The 21,087-nt window shown below is 42.8% G+C and overlaps 1 protein-coding gene across 2 annotated transcripts in view; it reads left to right on the top strand.

The window, feature by feature from the left end:
* The window catches only part of NELL1 (neural EGFL like 1), a 294,743-nt gene that overhangs the window by 12,089 nt on the left and 261,567 nt on the right, over window positions 1-21,087 (top strand). For both annotated transcript variants that reach the window (XM_017743660.1, XM_017743662.1), the window contains exon 2: window positions 9,410-9,560. In XM_017743660.1, the coding sequence (XP_017599149.1) occupies window positions 9,410-9,560 (151 nt within the window). The remainder of the gene's footprint in view (window positions 1-9,409; window positions 9,561-21,087) is intronic.

Consider the following 21,087-nt stretch of genomic DNA (forward strand, 5'->3'; position numbering starts at 1 on the left):
ACTATTTAGACTGTCAAGTCTTTGGGAGTTTTTGAACCAAGAGAGCACTTCAGCGTATGCTTGCTCAAACTCTAGGATAATTTCATTGTCTTTAGTTGATTATTCATGTGATAAAATGACTGGAAATGAAAACCTGTGTGTAGGTGTACCCAGGTCTGTTAGCTGCATTAGGCATAGTAACCTCTCTCCACAGTGAAGAAACTAAGTCAGATTTCTGCTTAGCTGAAATGTCCCTTTTAATGAACTATTTTAAGTAGTATTTTGGTTTACACATTTAAGAATGCAGGTTTTCACCAGGGAGGCAAATTGTAATTTCTGTGTGGCCTCACTGAAGCTAGACTGGGATTTTCAGCGAAGTCAGAGTAATTTAGGCATTCAGCTTCTCTCCTGCTCCAGTGGAATCTGGTACTTAAAATTTTTTTGAAATGTGTTACTTGTTGGCTGTATCTCTTATATTAGTGGTAAACTTAGGAATCATAAAGCACTTCAGAAGTACTTGTGATTATTTTTTTAAAATATTGTTGCCATGAATTATGAGCAGTATTTATTATTACCTGGAAGAAAGAAGAGTGCTAAATGAGAAATCAGAATGATTACGTATTGCTTACAAATATAAATGGATTAATCTCTGTGTGTTCTATTAAGCTTATATTTTATTTCTGGATTGCCAACACACTTGGAGTTATAGTGGAAGGAAGTAAGACCAAACTTACAGTAAGTACTTATTTGCAAAACTTGCCTTCTTTGTCTGATTTTTAGTTCTAGGGGTTCCTCACCTTGTGGTACCACCTTAAGTTTCCTTTAAACAAATGCAGAACGTGTTTTGCAAGTTTTGGTATCTATTATTATAATTTTTAAAAGCAACCTCTAATATTTTTGTGTGACTTCAAGCATACTTGAAAATGCTTTGTAGAAGGTGAAGAAAAAAGATGTTTAGCTTGCTTTTGCATGAAGCCATATTTTTGAGTGGCTCATTATTTGTGTGTGACATTAGTATTTAATATACTCTTGAAAGAGATCCCTGAAGTGGCCAGTACTCCTCCTGTAAAATTGGACAGCACACTGGGAATGATTCTTGGCAATTACTCCATTTTCCTGGTGTTGCCACTGGCTCTGTTCACAGTGTTGCTGGTATAAATCCATGTTCTTTCTGTTAAAATGTTTTCATTTTCCAAATTTTGAAAGAGCAATCTTTATAGCCACAATAACGTGATACCTTATCTAATGTAAGTAAAGAGTGGAAAAGATGATACAGTCAGTGACTCCTGAACTAATTAACTAACAACACATGTAATTTGATTAACTCACATGATTTAAAAGCAGATTATGTGCTTTTAGTGATAGTGAACTTCTGAAGCATTTCAACGAAGAATTTAATTTAAGGGGTCAACCATTTGTAAACAGTCTTGATTTCAGCATGAATCCCTTGAGGAAACAACAGGGCCTACTTGAGAAGACGAGCTCAGCAGCCACTTAAAATGCTTGAAGTAAGTTCAAGGAGCTGCCTTGAGTAACAGGTGATGTGTTGCCTCAGCAAGGTGATGTCTGTTGTTGACAGCAGGAAACCTGCCCCAAAGCCCCTTAGCTGACCGCAGGCTTCTGATTTTGGTCCATAGCAGCCAGTTGGTTTGATGACAATGTCAGTCACTGGGCTTTGAGTGTAACCAGGCTGCTGCTTCTCCTCGTGCTGCTGGAGAGGTGATTCCAGTGCTTTCCTTGGTCATTCTGCCCATGTGGGTGGAAAAGACAAGGAAAAGCCCTGGGGGGCAGGAAACCAATATGAATTTTCATGATATAGGATTTGCTACAGCTCTCTGGCGCTGTGGTTTCTCTGCCACTGAAGGCACCTTTGGCTGGCTGGGGCTGGAGAAGCAGAGGTGGCTGCCTTCACTGTTGGCATGTGTTCATTTCCAGGTCTTGTGCAGTATCTGCTGCTCTGTTTGTTCCAGAGTACTCAGTTGCCAGGGTTCAGTTTGAAATGCTGATAAAGCAAACAGAGGACTTAAGACTCTCTGACAACTACTTAATTAGCATGAGTGTGGTCACTCTAGCTGGTGCTCAAGTCAAGGCAATTTTCAAGAAGTGAAGAGTCTGACACTAAGGCATTAAATCACCTAAATTAGTGGATGAGGAGAAACTGTGATTTGATAATATTCTCTGATTTCTTCAGTGACTCAAAATGCTCCTGCCCCTGGCATGTGGAGTTCTAGGACTGGGTTTGCAATGATTTCCTGAAAGGATTTTTATTTATATGTATATATAATTTTAAATGCTACATGAATTTTGTTAGGAGAGACCTATTTGTAAACTAGTTTACAAACATGTATATCAAAATGACAGCAGTATATGAGCAAGGGTAGTTTTGCATGATGCAAAAGTAGAGTTTACATTGAATTACTATTTTTCCACCTAGCAGAACTGCTTTTGCTGTATAGTCATGGGAACTTACCTTTGTGACATTAGCTGTTCACCCTGGTAATTGCTCCATCCTCTAATTTAATGAAAACCCATTAAACCAAAACAATAATTAAAATGAGACATCATCTCTGTAGGAGTCTTGCATATTAAAATCACCAAACATTTCACTGCAGACGGATCTTATTCTTGAGAAACACTGTTTGAAGCAACATGTAAAAAGTGATTTACAATGAATAATCAGAATTTAGAAAGCTGTGCTGTTGAACATGATTTCCTACAGTTTATTACTGACTCTGAGTGGAGCTAGCAAGGCAAAAACATTTACAGTGTCTTCTTATGCTGGTGAGAATACACAGGAGCAGAGATGTGCTTATGAGAATACATCATGCCCTCTTTGGTCCTCCCTGGCACAAGTCAAGGCAATTTTCAAGAAGTGAAGAGTCTGACACTAAGGCATTAAATCACCTAAATTAGTGGATGAGGAGAAACTGTGATTTGATAATATTCTCTGATTTCTTCAGTGACTCAAAATGCTCCTGCCCCTGGCATGTGGAGTTCTAGGACTGGGTTTGCAATGATTTCCTGAAAGGATTTTTATTTATATGTATATATAATTTTAAATGCTACATGAATTTTGTTAGGAGAGACCTATTTGTAAACTAGTTTACAAACATGTATATCAAAATGACAGCAGTATATGAGCATATATAGCCAAGGGTAGTTTTGCATGATGCAAAAGTAGAGTTTACATTGAATTACTATTTTTCCACCTAGCAGAACTGCTTTTGCTGTATAGTCATGGGAACTTACCTTTGTGACATTAGCTGTTCACCCTGGTAATTGCTCCATCCTCTAATTTAATGAAAACCCATTAAACCAAAACAATAATTAAAATGAGACATCATCTCTGTAGGAGTCTTGCATATTAAAATCACCAAACATTTCACTGCAGACGGATCTTATTCTTGAGAAACACTGTTTGAAGCAACATGTAAAAAGTGATTTACAATGAATAATCAGAATTTAGAAAGCTGTGCTGTTGAACATGATTTCCTACAGTTTATTACTGACTCTGAGTGGAGCTAGCAAGGCAAAAACATTTACAGTGTCTTCTTATGCTGGTGAGAATACACAGGAGCAGAGATGTGCTTATGAGAATACATCATGCCCTCTTTGGTCCTCCCTGGCAGCATAGTTTTTCAGAGGAGGGTAAGGCGTTTTGACCCCTCTCTTTGGGTTGCTGGCAAGTAGAACAGATGGTCCTGGTCCCCACTGTTCCAGTGCAGGGGCCCCAGAGGGCAACAAAATGCTGGCTTAGCACCTTAACATAAATTTACATTTATTTTCCCTTGGCAGTACCCCCAGCTTACTGAACCCCATCATTTAGCTTGGGTGGAAGCAGTGCAGGCAAGCGGGTCTCTGCAGCACGGTGGGGGCTGTCTGCAGCCTTAGTGCTTATGGCTCAACTGAGCTCCCAAAGTGCTCAGAGAGATGTGCATGGCTCTGTGCCTTTTCCTGCAACAGAAGCATGTTGTGAAGTTTTCTATTTTCTTTGCAAATAAAGAGAAATTTATGTGAATTTATCCCCATAGCTCAAAATAAAAAATTGGTGGTATCTGCAAATATCTGCATTTTGCTCTTGGTAAGTAGGGAGGGACAAGTACCTGAAGCATTTCTCTGCTTGGCAGTGAAATGATTAGTTTTGGAGAAGATCCCCATAATTAGTGTTAGCATCCCTTCTGGAAATTTTTGTGACTTGTGTAGACTGAGGAATGCTTCTAGAAGGGTGGAAACGAGTGGGAATGGGCATTTATCCCTGGTGGTTTGCGTTGTTGGTTGGTGGTTTTTTTGTTGTTGTTTATTTTGTGTGTGGTTTTTTTTGTTGTTGTTGGTTTTTTTTGTGGTGGTGGTTTTTTTGTTTTTTTTTTTTTTTAAACCAGTTCTTCAAAAGACATTTTTTGAGACCAGTGTGCAGGAGGGGGGAGTAGGTGCACTGGATCCCACATGACTCACAGGCTTTGGTGAAGCAACTGCTTCAGTGAACAAGCATGGTTTTGTGATGCTGTTGTGTGTTTTCATCCTCAGCAACTGTTAGGAACTGCCTACACTGAGAGTTGCTAGTTTTGGATCATGCTTCTAATCTTGTTTTCATTTTTGTAAAGCTGGTGACTTAAAAAAGTGGGGCACTGGGTGATTTTTTGTTTTATTTTTTTTAATACAATTTTCAGTTTTATTGGATTTTGCCCATAGCAAGGTAAAAGTCCAAAAGCTGTAATATTCAATTCTTTAATTGCTATAGCTTAAATCCAGATTCTCTGTTGTTGCAGGATTAATTTCTACTTGCTTGTCCAGAGTGACTGTTCCGAGGTTCTTCTGAAAGCATGTTGAAGCAAATAGCTTTAAAATGATTGAAGTTACCAATAAAGCAATATGTTCTGCAGTATGTTCTCTGCCAAGGGAAGTAAAAGGTATTCAAGCAGGCTAGTGAATGATAAAATGTACCTATTGCTTTAGAAAATGAGTTGATTCAGAACTGAATTTTAGTATTTTTCCTCTAATGGAGGCATCTCGTCAAGAAAAATTATTCCCCAGATGGATTAGGATTCAGCATTTAACAACTGGTGAACATTTTTCATCACTTAACATTCCATCCCAAATGGTCATGTATTTCCCTTCGTACCGTGGATTGTTGTCACTGTCAAAGGAAGCTTGGCAAGACCTTTGCTTTCTTTCCTAGCATTATCCTTTTCCTTCTTTAACTCATTTTGTCTGCTTCTGTGTGGTGGTGATTTTCTTACACTGTTTCTAATGGAGCTGATGCCAACTCCTCCATTTCTCTTATCTGGGACTTCTAATATGTTCAGGGTTATAAATGGCAAAAGCCTGAGGTTTTAATTTTTAGTTGCTACAGCTGGTGATGCATAGAGCATTGAATCCACACAGGAAGATGTGACTTGAGGGTCTAAATCAGGTTGGGTAAGGACTGATGGTGACCCTGAGTTATTGTACCAAATTCCATTTGTCATTTAGGGCTAGTGTGCGCTGAAATACCTGCACAGTTCATAGATATGAGGTAAAGCCAGGCCTTACATCGTTGGCCCCAGAGCAGCATCGCCATTCATTTGGTTTTAAGGTGAAGTGAAAACACCTATGTTAAAATAAAAGTTTGAGACTTATATGGAAGGTGCTGATAGTGAGTACTGTTGAGTAGTTACAGGTATGGGTAAGATTTCTTAGTGTGGCTCAGGGTGTAAGAACTTGCTGCAGCTGGGCAGGGTGCTGTGGTGTGCTCTGCAGCCAGAGCTGTGCTGTCAGTGTAGGCCTGGGTGCTGCTTCCTCTTGCAGCTCTTTTTGGCTTGGCAGGGCTGTGCTGGTCAGGGGCTGAATGGGCTCTCAGGGGACAAGGCATCCAGGAGAAGGCAAGGTGGCATCTCTGGGTGTGGGGGAGATTGGGCCGGGGGGGGGGGGGGTAGCGACTAAATGGCTGTTGTTGTCTGTCCTGGGAAACTGGACCATTGGTTTGTGTTTGGCACTTCTTCCTTGGACCCACAGCTTAAAGAAAAAAGAATTAAAATCAAGCAACAGATATGCTCTCTCTGACATAGGTGTGTCTTGTGCTTTTGTTTTGCTGAAGGTAGAAAGTTACCTTTACTTGGTACTCTGAGATGATTTGTGTCTCTTGGACTTGCCTATAACTGAGTATGCTTTCTTTCTTTCCTCGTTTAATTTTAGAAACACTCTGGTATGTTTTAAAAAACCCTCCAGACAGTCACTATTTCAAATTAAGAAAATATAATCACATAGAAGGGCATATGAAAGTCGTATCTGTGTTTGTTTATTTTGCTGAGATTGCATTATCATTCAAGCATGAAGCAATGTTTCAGTGAAGATTGCTGTATAAACCTATGTTGTTCTATATTATGTAGGAAATATGACATTTCATTACAAGCAGACAGTTATTTTTATAGAGAGCATAAAAAGTATTTTGCCTTTCAGGCACCTGTGGTGAGGGGGTGTATGTATTCTCAATTTTTCTTCTTTTTTTTTTTTTGTTGAAGTGTGAAAATCTACCTGGAAATAGAAGGCTCTTATTCTAAATGGATTCTACTCCCAGTTCATTTGTATGGTATTTTCTGCAGAAATCAAGCAAAACACAAACTTGACGTTCCTGGGGATGGTGTGTGAGGGCAGACACTGCCAGAGAGGTGTGGGGGGCTGTGCCATGCGGGCGGGAGCTGGGTGATGTAGTGTTGTCTGCAAAACCCCTCCTTCCCAGCATCTGGGTTCCAGGTTGCGAGCCCAGGTTGTGCTCAGCACTGGGACAGTCTCAGCTCCAAAATCCCAGGCTGTGTGCCCTCTGCATCCCCACCAGCCTTGCTGGGCTTCTCAGCTTACCAGTCCAGTTGCATTTGCCATCTCACCGTGGAACTAATGGGAGAGTTCCCTTGTAGTTACTGAGATAGGGCTGTGAAAAGCAGCATTTCTGTAGACATTTTTGCATCTGCAAGAAAATTTTTCACCTGTGTAGTAGGGATGCCTCAAGGTGCTGGTAATGACTGGACTTGCTCCCCAAATACATAGCACTGTACTTAGAAGTGTGTTAGTTTCCAAAAGCCTGGTTATATAACTTTGTTTGTACCAATTACACTAGCACAGCGTTGCAAAGCAGTCTGTCAATACTATTTGTTACCCAGTAGTTTGGACCCAACACTCTGGAATTTCAGAACTTTGGATTTTCCCGGTTTTAATCAATAGTGAACAAATATCAGTGTTTCTTGTGGTTTTGGTATACTCATATCTAGGAAGAGGTGGTAGAGACTAGCAAAATATTTCAAAGTGTGTTTCTAGCTGAAGTAATCAGTGCAGTGATGAACCATAGATGATTCCGAGCAAGGAGCCTTATATTTTTGTATAAAATTTGATGGATAGGTGGTGGGAAGTGGCCCTTCCTATAATGAGAAACTGTTGTACTTTGCAAGGCTTGACTGAAGTTTAAACATATATGTTCCACTGACAGCACTGCCTGTGCTTTCATGTTAAAGAATTTTTGAAAGCTTTGTTAAGGCATATTTTATTTCTGGTAATTGTGACACCTTTAAGAAAAAAAAAATTGTAAGATATGAAGGTTTTAACCTTCAAAAAGTGATAATTATCTTCATCTGTCACTTCTTGGACACTTTACCTCTGAGTCTTACTTGTGCCTTGGAACTAGCTACCAGTGGGTTGTCTGTTTCTGTAGATATCAAACTGGATATTGGCCAGTTTATGGGTCTGTGGGAGACATGGTTCTGTATCTCTTGCATCAGCTTTTTAAAAGAAAAATACATGATATTTATGACCAGTATTAACACCTGCTAGGTGAAGATAATTATACAGATAATGAAAGCTAATAGATAAAGACAAAATCTGGTCTTCTGTGCTGAATTGTTTGTTCTTCTATTCCACTATATGATGGCAGTGGAGATGATTTCTGCTCTTAGAAGCTTTTTCCTCTGCTATGATAAAAGTGGCACTGGACAGACAAGTAGTTTATTGCTGTAAAGTGGGCCCTGTATTTATTTATCAGGGGAACTCAAGCCCCTGGCAAAGATTTTTAAAAGATGACTAGTGTTTTGGATGTCTGATCTGTAGTACTTCTCAGGGGTGAGCCTTTCAGAGTGCAAGCATGTTACGAGTCTGGGTGTGTAAGCTCATTTGGAGGGCTTTAAGCGGCACAGAAAAAACTGAGACACCCAATTACCAAACATGCTTGAATACCTTTTCCTTGGAATTTGGTTTCAGTCCATGGCATTCCCTCAGTAGTTGTGTGTTTGAGGTTTTAGGTTGTTTTCCAAGCCAGTCTGTCTTCTCTGTCAGCAAAGCCTCATTTAATGACACAACGGGGCCTTTTTGTAGCATTGTTTTGTTTTTTTTTTTTCCCTGCAGTGAAATTCTGAATTGTAATTTTCATCACTCTTTTGTGTGTTACATCACGCATGCTGGGCTGGATTCTCAGCATTCAGTGGAGTTATCTGGTTTTTCACCAGCTGAGAATTTGTGCCAGCATTTTTGGCTTCAAAGTAAAACCTTTGGAAAGGAAGCACACTGGGTTTCTAATTGGTTGTGACATCCAGGAACTACAAGTGTGTGACAAAGGCCCAGCATGAGAGACATGGAAATGGGCGGGAAGGTGAAATGCCATGATTTCTCTGTTTCGTTGTTAATTGTCTTTCATAATGATGATGTATAGTGAATAAAAGGATGAGTTAAAAAGGAATACAGTGGGAGATGATGCATTTGATTCTTAGAAGATCAACTATGAGAAGGTATGCTGCTTGGACATCATCAGGATTAGTGAGGCTGGAATGCTTCTGCATATGTCTGGTCAGGCTGTAGTTTAATAAATATTGTATGAGCTGTCATACTTTGCTTGTTTAAAGTGAGAAATCCCTGAAACGGCCGTGGATTGCGAGCGTCTTGTATTTATTTCTCGGGCAGGAGCGCAGCCGTATAGCATTATTAGCAATAATACATCTCTGCCTTACACTGTGCAAGGACGGGTTTCCTGTGATGTACGAGGGAGAGGTGGTAACAGAGTCAGTGGTAAAAGCTGAAATTGGAGCTTGGTGAATTGTGTTGGGAGAGGCAGTGCCTGAGATTTCTCAGAATTTAGGAGCCTATTTATCTGACTGCAGCAAACCTTATTTACAGCAACTTAATCTGCTCACAGCAGACACAAATGGCTCAGCATCCTGTCAAAAAATCCATCAGAAAATCAGTAGCCGACCAGTTGTGAACTTGTCAAAGTGACAAGTGGGCATGCTGACAGAGATGGCATTTAGGTTTTTCATTGAAAAAATGCAGTGGTGGACCATGGTAGATGACTCTCAAAAATGAAAAATATTGATGTGAAAATGAAAAATGTGATCTGAATCTTTCTGACTTAGCATTTTTACTAGACTGTTATTTCCCTTTTTTTTTTTTTTTTTTCTTTTAAAAATAAAATTCTTAGATACAGAAAGAGAAATCCATGCAGCGCCCCATGTGAGTGAGAAGTTAATTCAGCTCTTCCGGAATAAAAGTGAGTTCACGTTTCTGGCCACTCTGCAACAAAAGGCATCGACTTCTGGAGTTATATTGTCCATCCGAGAGTTAGAGCACAGGTAAGAGGAATTTGTTTCTCTCTTGCAACAGCAGCAACATAAAAGATACTGAGTGCTCAGTGGTCTGTTTGGACAATGTGTTGAAATGGTAGATGGAAAATCTAACATACAAGTTAGAGCCTTTCTTCATAGTTTGCAATTTGCTACTTTTTTCTAGTTCTTTTTTGTTAGAGGAGGAATTCATTATTTATGTGTCCTGGTCTGTAAAATAACTTAAACAGAAAGATCAAAGCCAATGTAGTATAAATGCAATGCACTTTGGAAGTTACAAACCTTGTAATGCAATTTTCCTGACTAGTTTATTAAATGTGCTTTGGAGTTTGCTTTTTCATAAAAGTTAAACTTGCACGTTTCTTGCTTCACTATGTTTTATAACATTGTAAAAGAATATGTTTTCTTTGAGATTCAGCAACTAAGCTATTAAACAATTAAGCTACTTGTGCTTCCATATAATACTGTGTATGTTTTCTTCCCAACATAAATACATTATATTCCTATTTCATGTATGTCTCTTCCCCCCCTTTTATTTTCTGGTTGTCAGTGTAGGAAGAAAAAGAGGTCTCTTTGATTATCTGTTTCAGTGGCAGACATCAGTTTACAAAAAAAGATGTACTTTGTATTATGGTCCATAATACAATTCCAATGACGTTTTGATGTTTCAAAGTCTGTGTTGCATCAAACAGTCTCCTATTTGTAACTCTGTGAATGCTTTTTTAATAATTTCTTCGGTCTTGAAGGACCTTTGTTTCTAGTCTGACACAAAATACTCATGCTGGTCTTTCCTGTTGTAATACAAGTAATGAGACATTCTTTGGTTGCTCCCATTTCAAATCTAATACCAGTTATTCTGCAGCGCTTCTATTAAAAAAATCCTATTGGTATTTGTCTTAATCATGTATGTTGCAGTGACTGCTCTCTTCAGCCCGGCCAGCACCTGCGGTGTGCGGCAGGGGTGGGGAGCAGCCGAAGGCTCAAGGCTTTAAAGCTGCTCCTCTGGAGTTCAGCTCTGCCCAGGGGAGCTGAAGCCCCAGGTGCTGTGGCTGTCAGCAGCCCCTATGAGGGAGAAGATAAGAAGTTGCAAGGAGGCTTGTCTGTGGATACAGTTTCAGGTTTATTGCCAGAAGGGAGTCCAGGGAGAACAAGCACAGAGTAATGGTGTGCAACAACTTATAAGGGAGAGTGTTACAAGGGGGAACGGCCTGGCCATGGGCCAATAGGGATTTCTGGGGGAGGGGATATGGATAGGGATGGACATTCACACAGATCAATGGTCTTAAGGGGAGGGAAAGGGATCACATGCCCCAATGGGGCGTCGAGGTTTAGGGGATTTCCAGAGGGCCGGTATCACAAAGGGGCAGAATCTCAGGGGATTGACAAAAGCCATACAAAGATAAACAGGGAGGGTTGAGGTGATGGACACCGAACTTTCTGGAATAACGGGAGGAGTTTGGGTGATTGATGGAGCACCGACTAGAACAAGGAGAGGAGAACAACCATGTAAGGAGCATTGGGGGAGTGGCTAGAGTTTGGGGTGTACCAACTGGGAGGGGGGCAAAGGAGTAACCAGGTTAAACCATTGAAACATATAAGCATATCATAAAACACCACATCACCACATCTCCCCCTTTTTTGTTTTTTAAAAAAAAAAATTTTTAAAACTGTCTCTCAGTCTCACACATCCACTCCGGCAGAGATACTTCCACATCTTCTCTGCTGTCTTCTTTGATTTGGATGTGGTTCACTTGAGGGGATGCGGTGGTGATAACCAAGAAGCAAAGTCTTTTTAATAAACTGAACATAAATAAAACTAACAGAATGATGAAAACAACCCAAAGGAGGTCTTTGACAATTGAAGAAGTCCACCTGGAGAGTCCCCACTGGTCCAGCAGATTCTCTAGCCAGCCCTTGGATTCGATCTTGATTTGCTGGACGAGATTCTGCATCTTTTTCAGCGTCACTCTCACATCTGGGACTTGGGATGACAGGTTCATGCAGCAAAGACCCTCAAATTTGGTGCACTTGTGGTGGATGAGGAGCAGGTAGTCAATGGCAGCCCGGTTCTGCAATGTCACCTTTCTGGTGATTTCCTTGTCTTTGAAGAGGTCACTGATGGCGGTTGAGGTCAAGTTGGCTTGCTTAGCCACCCAACACTCTAGGGTGCCCAATTCCCCTAGAGCCTTTGCCGCAGCTATCCAGGGTAAGAAAAGGGAGGTGGCGGAGTGTTTTAGATGGGACCAATGAAAAATTTCAGTGTTGCAATTTTCATCCAATTCCTCCATGCTTCTCTTTTTGCGAGCCAATCCAGTTTTATTCTGCCAATTCTCAATTTGAAGCAGGTTGGGGGTAAACAGGGACAACTGCCCTAGTGTACACAGCCCTCCGAGAAGGCGAGAGGGGATGCCAGCCCAAATGCGATCGCCGCAGTTTAGGAACACCCCCTTTGGTAGCTGGCAGGGTGATCCATCCAGGGTGGATGCCATTTTTACATGACCTATCTTTTTGCACCACTGGGCAGCCTGGTATTTTGGATCGTGCTGGGAAACAGAAATATTGTTTATGGGTTGGAGGGTTAAACATAAATTGAACACAATAAGGGGCGGATGAGGTACTTATAATATTGAACTCAGCAGGCTCATCGGATAGCTTTGGGAGGTCTCCCACCCAGTCCCACCAAAGGACTAGGGGGTTCCTCACTGGGACTTTCACGGTCCGAATAACAAAAGACCGGGCTACCCGATGAGTCTGCTGGTTCCAGTTGTTTTGGATGGAAACTAAAAGGGGAGGGTATTCTGAAACATTTAGAGGAATCCCCACCAGGCAGGTCGACATAGGACCATCTGTGGCTGTCTTGCTCAGGCAAATGTGGTCCTGCTGGAGGGTCTTTGCTAGGAGTACCCAGATGTTGGTCTTCGGCTGTGGAATTATTCACGGCGATGCTGAAAGGACCAGGGTGAGCAAGATGACCAGTTGGCTCATGTCTGACATTCTTCGGGTGGTGACTTCTTAACTGAGGATTAAAATTAGAAATCATTACCAAAGAAATCAAAACATAAGCAAGAAAACTCAGGGAGAAAAGGTGATTTGGGGAAGTCTTGGGGATGGTGGTGCTGCTTCTTCCTCCCAGTGCAGATGTCCACCTGGGGCTCTGGGGGTCTCACTGGATGTTCTGGAATATAAGGCTTCACCCACGTTTGTGGGATCTACCTCACACCCAGGGGTGTGGACACGCACGCACATCCACAGCCCCACATGACTAGCTTGTATGGCCCCTCACCTTACCACGCTCCAGGTCTTTGATCAGAACTGGTGGATGTTCTCATAGAGGGTGGTTGCTGTGTGGTCCAAAATGCCACATCACTGGTGGGTTCAAGTTGTCAAAGGAGCAGTTCAAAAACTTGATGGTAAAGAGAGCCTTGCACAAACGGTCTTGTGGGGATGACTCTCTACTATCTGCCCATTGATGTCTCAGAATGGATTTGAGCATCTGATGGGCATGCTCAATCACAGCTTGACCAGTGGGGGAATAAGGGATGCCTTTCTTGTGTCTTATTCCCCATTCATCCATAAAACTTTCAAACTCCGTGGCACGATATGTGGGGCTATTATCTGTTTTGATTTCTTTGGGGACCCCCAAGACAGCAAATGCCTGCAGCTGGTGTTTTTTAGTGTGTATTGCTCTCTCCCCTGCATATGCGGAAGCATAGACTGCTCCAAAAAAGGTGTCAATACTGACGTGTATGTATTTTAGACAGCCGAATTCAGGAATATGGGTGACATCTGTCTGCCACACCTCACAGCTAGCCAGCACTCTGGGGTTTACCCCAGTGCCTAATGAGGGGAGGGCTGACTGCTGACAATTCGGACACATGTTCACAATAGCCTTGGCTTGACTATGCGTCAGGCGGAACTGACGGACCAGTCTGGGCACATTTTGATGAAACATCTGATGGCTCAGTTTCGCCTGTTGGAATACCTTGGGCATCCTGGCCATCTCTGCGGGGGCGGTGAGGGCATCTGCTCTTTGATTGTCCTCAGCTATCGGGCCTGGTAGGTCTGTGTGTGACCTCACGTGCATTACAAAGAACGGGTGCTCTCGGTGGGAGACAAGATACACTAATCTCGAGAGCAGCCAGAAGAGATGGTCGTTGGAAGCCTCCTTCAAGACAGAATTTTCCACTCTTGCTACCACTCCTGCTACATAAGTTGAATCAGTAATCAAATCAAATGGTTCAGGAAACCTCTCGAAAGCCCTGACGACAGCGGCCAACTCAGCAACTTGAGGGGAGCCCTCAACATACTCAATATCTGTCTCCCACTCCTGAGTTTGAGGATCCTTCCAGGTCATCACAGATCTGTAGGATGCTCCAGATGTGTCTGTAAAAACTGTTAGGACTTCTAGAGGTCTTCTGCTCCTTATCTTTTGGTACCAGGACAAACTGTTCCTGGAACAATTTATGGGCAGGAGCATGGACTGAAATTTCTCTGGTGTTGCTATCCAAGGCTACCTGAAGGGTGTCATTTTCAGCCATAAGCTGTTCGAATATCTCTTTGGTCAGCTTGGCAGAGGACAATTTGTCCTGCTCCAAGCGGACTGGCAAGTGAATACATGCAAAGTCACACCCAGCCAATTCCTGAAGCCTTGCCTGAGCCTTCTGGATCAACTGCGCCATCAGTTCCTGGGGCTTGGTGATAGTTTTGGACCTGGTGTTGCTCAGGAAGACCCACTCTATAATCACGAGGTGGTCTTTCTGGCCTTGGTCCCATTGGAAAATGAGTCTGTTGAGGTGTTGCAATTTTCCCATAACAATGAATTTAAAAGCCAGACCTAATTTGCATTGATGCGCCTGCCTCTCGCACATCTTCACCTCCGCCTTTTCCAGGGAGGCCCTTGTCTCCGGGGTAAGAGCCCTAGGAAAACTCAGCTCCTTTCTCCCCTTCAATAAATTGAAGAGGGGGGCTAGGTCTTCTGTTGTAATCTCTAGCCAGGCTCTTACCCAACCTAAAGCACCAGACGAGGAATGGAGGTCCGCTAACGTCTGTGGATTATTATTAATTGCCAATTTTTGAGGAACAATGGTCCTCTTCGTGATCTCCAGCCCCAGATATCGCCAAGGGGGCATCCTCTGGACTTTATCTTCTTGCAGGGTAAACCCTGCTTTGGTTAAAACGCTGACAACCTGGTCAAGTGTGTCTCTAAGTAAATGGTCATTGGGCACGCACACTAGCACATCATCCATATAGTATAGGATGATGGCTTTCCCCATGGTGGCACAGATCGGGGACAGCAATGAAGCGATATACTACTGGCAGATTGTTGGGGAGTTCTTCATCCCCTGCGGGAGAACATGCCAGTGGTAACACTTCACTGGGGCTTCTCGGTTATTGGTGGGAACCGAGAAGGCAAACCATGGAGCATCGGCAGGATCGAGGGGAATTTTGAAAAAGCAAGCTTTTATACCAATTACGGCCAGATTCCAATTTTGGGGGAGGATTGCTGGGGAAGGCATCCCTGGTTGAAGGGGCCCCATGTCCACAATGATTTTATTAATCCCATGAAGGTTGTGGAGGAGCCGCCACTTGTCTCTACCCGGCTTCTTGATAACAAAGACCGGCTGAAAATTGGCTCGATGTTTTCTTGAGCCAATTGCTCCTCAGCGAGTTTGTTGAGTGCCTTTAATTTGTCTCCACTTAGCGGCCACTGATCCACCCAAACAGGCGAATCAGTTGTCCAGTCAAGCTTTTGAGTGGGGCGCTCCACAGTGGCCGTAATTAAAAATCCCGAGGGGTTTTTGGGATCTCCAATCTCATCCCCCATTGTGACATGGCATCCCATCCCCACAGGGGTGCTTGATAGTCTGTTACAAATGGCCGTAAGTTGGCCAAGTTCCCGTCCGGTCCCTCAATTTGCACAATGCTCTCTGAGATCTGTGCCAATTTTGTCCCTCCAATTCCCTGGATACGTCCAGCCACAGGTTGCAACTCCCAGTGTGATGGCCATTCCCTGCGGAGAATGATCGTGTAATCTGCGCCTGTGTCCAGCAGGCCTTCGAGACAAATAGCTTCATTGCTTCGCTGGACATTGCAATAAATAATTGGTTTGTTTTCCCCCACCACTTCTGCCCAGTAGACACCTGGTGCCTTATGCCCTACTGGGATTCCTGATGGTATGGGGATGGCTTGGGAAATGATCTGCCCTTTGGCCAAATAGAAGGGTGGGTTCATGCACCGTGCCACAATTAGAAGTCCTGCTGGGTCATTTGTGAGAATGGCCGGGCATACCTCCAATTCTTGGGGTGTGTGTTTGGTATCTCCGTGGCCCTGTACTTACAGGTGATCTCTGGAGGCATCAATCTTCCTCCCAGTGGGTCCACTGCAACCACCGTCCATTGATCCGTTTAAAACCACTGGTCTCTGTCAGTTGTCAATGCCAGTGGTGGCTGAGGGTGCCATATGTCTTTGGGATCCCTAGAAATAGAAAGAGACCCTCCGTCTGAGTCATGGTTTGGTGTCCTGTCACGTCCGGTAGTGTATGTCCTCCTTCTACTTCCCCCTTTCCCCGCAGGTCCTGCCTCATTTTTGTCCTCATGCGAGGCTGGACTGTGCTGCGCTCCTAGTTTTTTTTTGGAGTGGTTTCAGGTGCCAGTGGTGGTGGCGCTCTCCCCCCCTTTCCCGTACCGCATCCATCGGTGCACTTGTGCAAAACTGAGCAATGTGCCCCACCCCCTGACATTTAAAACATGTGATTCCTGGAGTTCCCCCCCTTTGCTGCTGTCTCGGCTGCGTCGGTCTCAGGGACGTCTGTGGGGGTGCTGGCTGATGGGCGGCCAAAGCTCCAGGTGGAGCTGGTCTTCTCAATGGAGGCCTGGCATCTATTGCGGTGGCCTTTTCATGCAGGCCTCCACCAACGCAGGGAGTGATGGTTCTGGGTAGACTGGCATCCTGGTGATCACCCTCTTACACGCTTCGTTGGCGCTCTCCTTGGCTACTTTTGAGGATGATCGTCGGGTGCGTTGTCTGATCCGCAACCTCCCTCTCCACCTGTGCTCTAATTTTGTCAACAAACTCAGTGAAAGATTCATTGGGGGCTTGTCTTATGTTAATAAAGCTTTAGGGGCCTCTGCGTCGGGTGTGGGAAGGGAAAGGAAGGCCTTCTCTGCTGCCCCCATGACCCTCGAAAGAACAGCCTTGGGTATTACTCGGGCCTGTTCTCTGGGTTCTCTCCAGTCCCCCTCGCCGCACAGGTGGTCAAGTGTTATCGCTGATTGGTCGGCATCAACAGCCGTGTCTTGGTTTCTGCAGAGCTCAATAAGGAGTGGCTGCAAGGACCGTTTCCACGTCTGCTCCCACAACAGATACTCAGTTGGGGTGAGCAGGCATGCAAACAGGTCCTTTATGTCCCAAGGGACAAGCTCGTTAGAGGAAAAGGTGGCCTTGAGAAGACCCTTGAAATACTCGGTTTTCCTGCCAAACTCCCTTTGAGCCTTGCAGAGCTCCTTTTTGTTTTGGTAGGAGAAAGGCTTCCATCCTCGAAGGCCTCCTCCTACCCCACCATAAGTAACTGGTGGGGCGTGGTAGACTGGCTCCGGTTCCGGGTTCCGGGCCCCAGGCCCATCACATCCGGCTCCGATGTTGTGGGAACCGGATGCTGGAGCGTGGGAACTGGAAGTTGGGAGTGGGTAGGCAGGGTCAACAGAGAAGTGGGAGGGGTCAGGGGCAGGATTGGTATTCACCCCGGAAAAGGCAGACCGGTTGTGGAGGACATCCCACGAGGGAGGAGGAAGGGGCTCAGGGTCCTGGGAAAAGGGGTGTGGCTTCATTATGACCAAATTGTCAGTGATGCCAGTGCCACAGCAGAGATGTCCAGACAAGGCTCCCCAGTTAAGGGGGGGAGGACTTTGCTATTTCTCTATTCTTTACTTTTCTGTCACCTCTACCTTCTTACTGGTCTTTCTTTTACTTTATTCCTTTTTGCATTTTTCGGGCCATTGTCTCAGACTAGAAGAATATTGTTTTGCATTACAGAAGGATCCCTCCCTCCATCTCTTCCCGTTTTCCTTCTCTTACTCTATCATTCCTTCTGCATTACTTTTCAATTTCTCCAAGCTTTTCCAGGCTGTTGTAGCTCTTTGAAGTCATGGTTAACAGGATCAGTTTGCCATGTTAAGAGTTTGTTTATTATTTATTTGAGAAAGAGGACATTGAGGACAGCCATTGAACAGAAAAATGCTGTCACATGCTTGCACTTAGCAAAATCCAAGGTCAAACTAGGCAGGCAGTGATGATTATACAATGCAAGGCACACGGACTTTTAGATATGGCATCTACTGAATGCAGCTCCTTGAGTCCTCTATCTTGGCAGGCAGAGGCCTGTAGTGAGATGTGCTGTGCAGGAGTAACCTTGGTTGAACAAAATACACTGAGGTTATCTATAATATTTAAAATGATGACATCTGCTTAAAAATATAAGAGTTGAAGGATTGCCTGCTAGTCTCAGTTAAACCTTTGTAGCTCTGTGTAGTAACTGAGGAAGTTTCAGTCTCTGTAATTCCATGCAGGAATCAGAACAGGCATGTCTGGTGTTGCTCCTGCTGTTACTTCAGATGGATTACTTGTGGGTATTCTTCTTTTTTGGACTCTCTGTGTATCCCTTAAAGCCATTGCTTGTTTCTCAAGTTGCTGCTCAGACCATGGTAAGGATCCTGCTTTCAGTCCCCCAGGTCTGTGATGACAGAAATTAATAAAGTGGATGACAGTGGAGAAGGAACTTTTTCACACTGATGAGAAGCAGAGAACAAATATTTGGGCCACTACTGAAGAGGACCCTGCTTACATTAGATCGATGTAATAGCAGAACTTTCAGGTGGATAATTTTTGATGTTTTCTCTAACAACTCTACTCACTCTATAGCTTTGCATGGGAACTGAAATGGGTGCAGACCCATGTCACAGGGGAAGCCTTTTATTAATTGTTGCTCCTACTAAGCTTTTGATCATTATCATAGTTCTGTTTGTGATGACATCCACTTTTTTGGTCAAGCTTTTGCAATTTCCCCTGTGTCTATGAAAACAGACACTGCAAAGAGAATAATAAAGAGCATCTTTTTCATCATGAGTAAGATGTGTGGGAACAAGTATAAGGGTACAATTGTTACTTAACCAATATCGTTTTTGACTATGGAAAAACCAAGAACTCTCCTCAGTTTCTTCTGTTTGCACAAAATAGGAGATGTTCTAGTTAAAGGCTTGCTTTTTTTAACTTACCAGCATACCAGAAGAGGCCAAGTTAAAAGTTCAAGCCTTCATCCTTGACCTCATACAGGAGGTCAACAACAACTGGAAAAAAAGAAGCTGTGTTAGCTGTTGGTACCAGAGTTCATATTTCTATGGCAAATGTCTTTTTTTTGTTGTGCACAGATTTAATAGATGAGAAATAGATGTTATTCCAAGCAATGAAAAGGTGTGTGTATATATTCTGCCTTTTGATGTAGTGGAGATGATTGTCCTAAGGTAGTAATGCATAGAATGCCCGGCTTAAATTTCATTTCTTCAGTAAGTTTTAGCAGGTTTCTGTTTTCCAATAGAATGGAGCTCTTAAGCTGAAGATAATGAAATAAGGTTAATACCATTTTTCTCGGAGTCAGTAATTTAGATACACTATTTTGTTATTCTGAATGGATATTTCCTAGCAATTAGAGATTTGCTGTTAATTTATATCATCATTTGGTGGACAGGATTTATACTACAATGATGAGAATGCATCTTTGTTAACATTTTGTTGAATCAGTTTAATGATAATAAAGACTTTGTTTTCATGCTTTGAATGTATTAAAGTAAATCTTGGAAAATGGAAATCTTCATTAACACAGGTAAGTTCTAATTGGACAGTCTGATAGTTTATGCAGTCTGTGTATATAGTTATCTGGAGTATAGTGGTAAATCTGAAGATTATATTTTCTTTCCTAAATTAGAGATGATAAAAAATAGTGTAGGATAGACAGACATGTGACTTGGGGATCCAGAAGGTAGAAACTATTTTCTTGATTGGAGAATTATGCTAGCCAATTGTTCCTAGATGAGCTTTGTGAGCTATTTTGCTCACAACCTTTGACTCTTTAGACCACCAAAACACTTAGAAAAGGCCATCAAGATATCTAAAATCCCGCCCCCAATGAATTCCTCGTTTCAACAGTGATTTAATACAGTTTCACCTGAAGCTCTCTGCCTGCTCCCTACCTGCTCTGGCCTTGCATGGTCCAGAGCCCAAGAACATAAATTAGATGGAATCAGCATTGCCTTTCAGCTGTTTATTCTCTGGGTTTGAGATAGGTTGGACAGGTTGATGGTTCTTCTCCACCACTGGCCAAGATCAGCATCTGGAGAAATATGTCAAGGATGTTCAGGTACCTATATGTCATTCTTTCTGAAGAGTGTTTCATAATGGGAGATCTCACCATTATAGAACAAAGGACTGAGTCATAAGATGATTGTTTCAAAGATTTTCTTACAGGAAGCATTAAAAACTTAAATTTTTTTTTCTAATTTTTTTTTCTAATTTTTTTTTTTTTAAATATGCTTGTAACCTATGTCTAGGACCTGAACTTCCGAACTTTATGCCATGCCAAATATTTGGAAATCTGTAAGCTGATTGTACTGCTATAGTGAAACGGATTTACTGAGTTGAAAATCTGCCCCTTCACTATGTAGCAGCAAGCTGTGTTGATATAAATATTCAGGGAGATTCTGATAAATGTGTCAGGCTCATAGTGAAAGACTTTTATTCCTTGCAGGTCAGTTTTGGGTAGGGAGGTAAAACAGGCATGGAACTCCAGTCCATTGTTGGTACTTCCCCCCGGGTGACACCGTGAACGGCTCCTGAGGCTCTTGAGGAGCAGATAGAAAGCTGTATGTTCACAAATAACAGTTGGAAGGCTAGCAGGCCATTATATGTTTAATTAAAACCACAAAGGGATAATAAGCTAGTTAAATTCACTGAAACCTAGCTGATGAAAAGAAGCCTGAGCCAAGTGAATTCTGACCCTAGTTGTAAACCTGAAAAATTGGATTTACTCCCTGCTATGTTTAGATTACTCTATGGAAGATGGGCATACACATATTGGATTCCAAGATGCCCAGGATGCAGAAAGGGAAGGAAAAACTCTGCAGATGTATCCATTAACCTTTCTCTTTTAGGGTAAAGGGCACATCTTTATGAATATTTATATGTTGAATTGCTAAACTGGAAAGCTGTAAAGAGCATATAAAGATTGAGCCTTACTTCCACCTCTCTGAATGAGGTGATGTGAAATATGTGCGGCATCTACATGTTTTTTTCCTTCTCAAAAGGTCTTTAGAGATGCAAATGCGAATAGAATTGTGCTCACCTGCTCCTGTTCTTGGGGTTAAAGTACACAAAAGAGTAAAGTGAAGAAGAGCTGTTACATAAATCTTCCACTGATTTAAGCATTGTGAGAGAGGAGCTACTACTGGAGGAGTTACCTTCCATCCTGTGGCTTCCTTCTGAGGGCAGG

This window comes from Corvus brachyrhynchos, unplaced genomic scaffold, assembly GCF_000691975.1.
Source record: "Corvus brachyrhynchos isolate BGI_N302 unplaced genomic scaffold, ASM69197v1 scaffold169, whole genome shotgun sequence".
Taxonomy (NCBI): Eukaryota; Metazoa; Chordata; class Aves; order Passeriformes; family Corvidae; genus Corvus; species Corvus brachyrhynchos.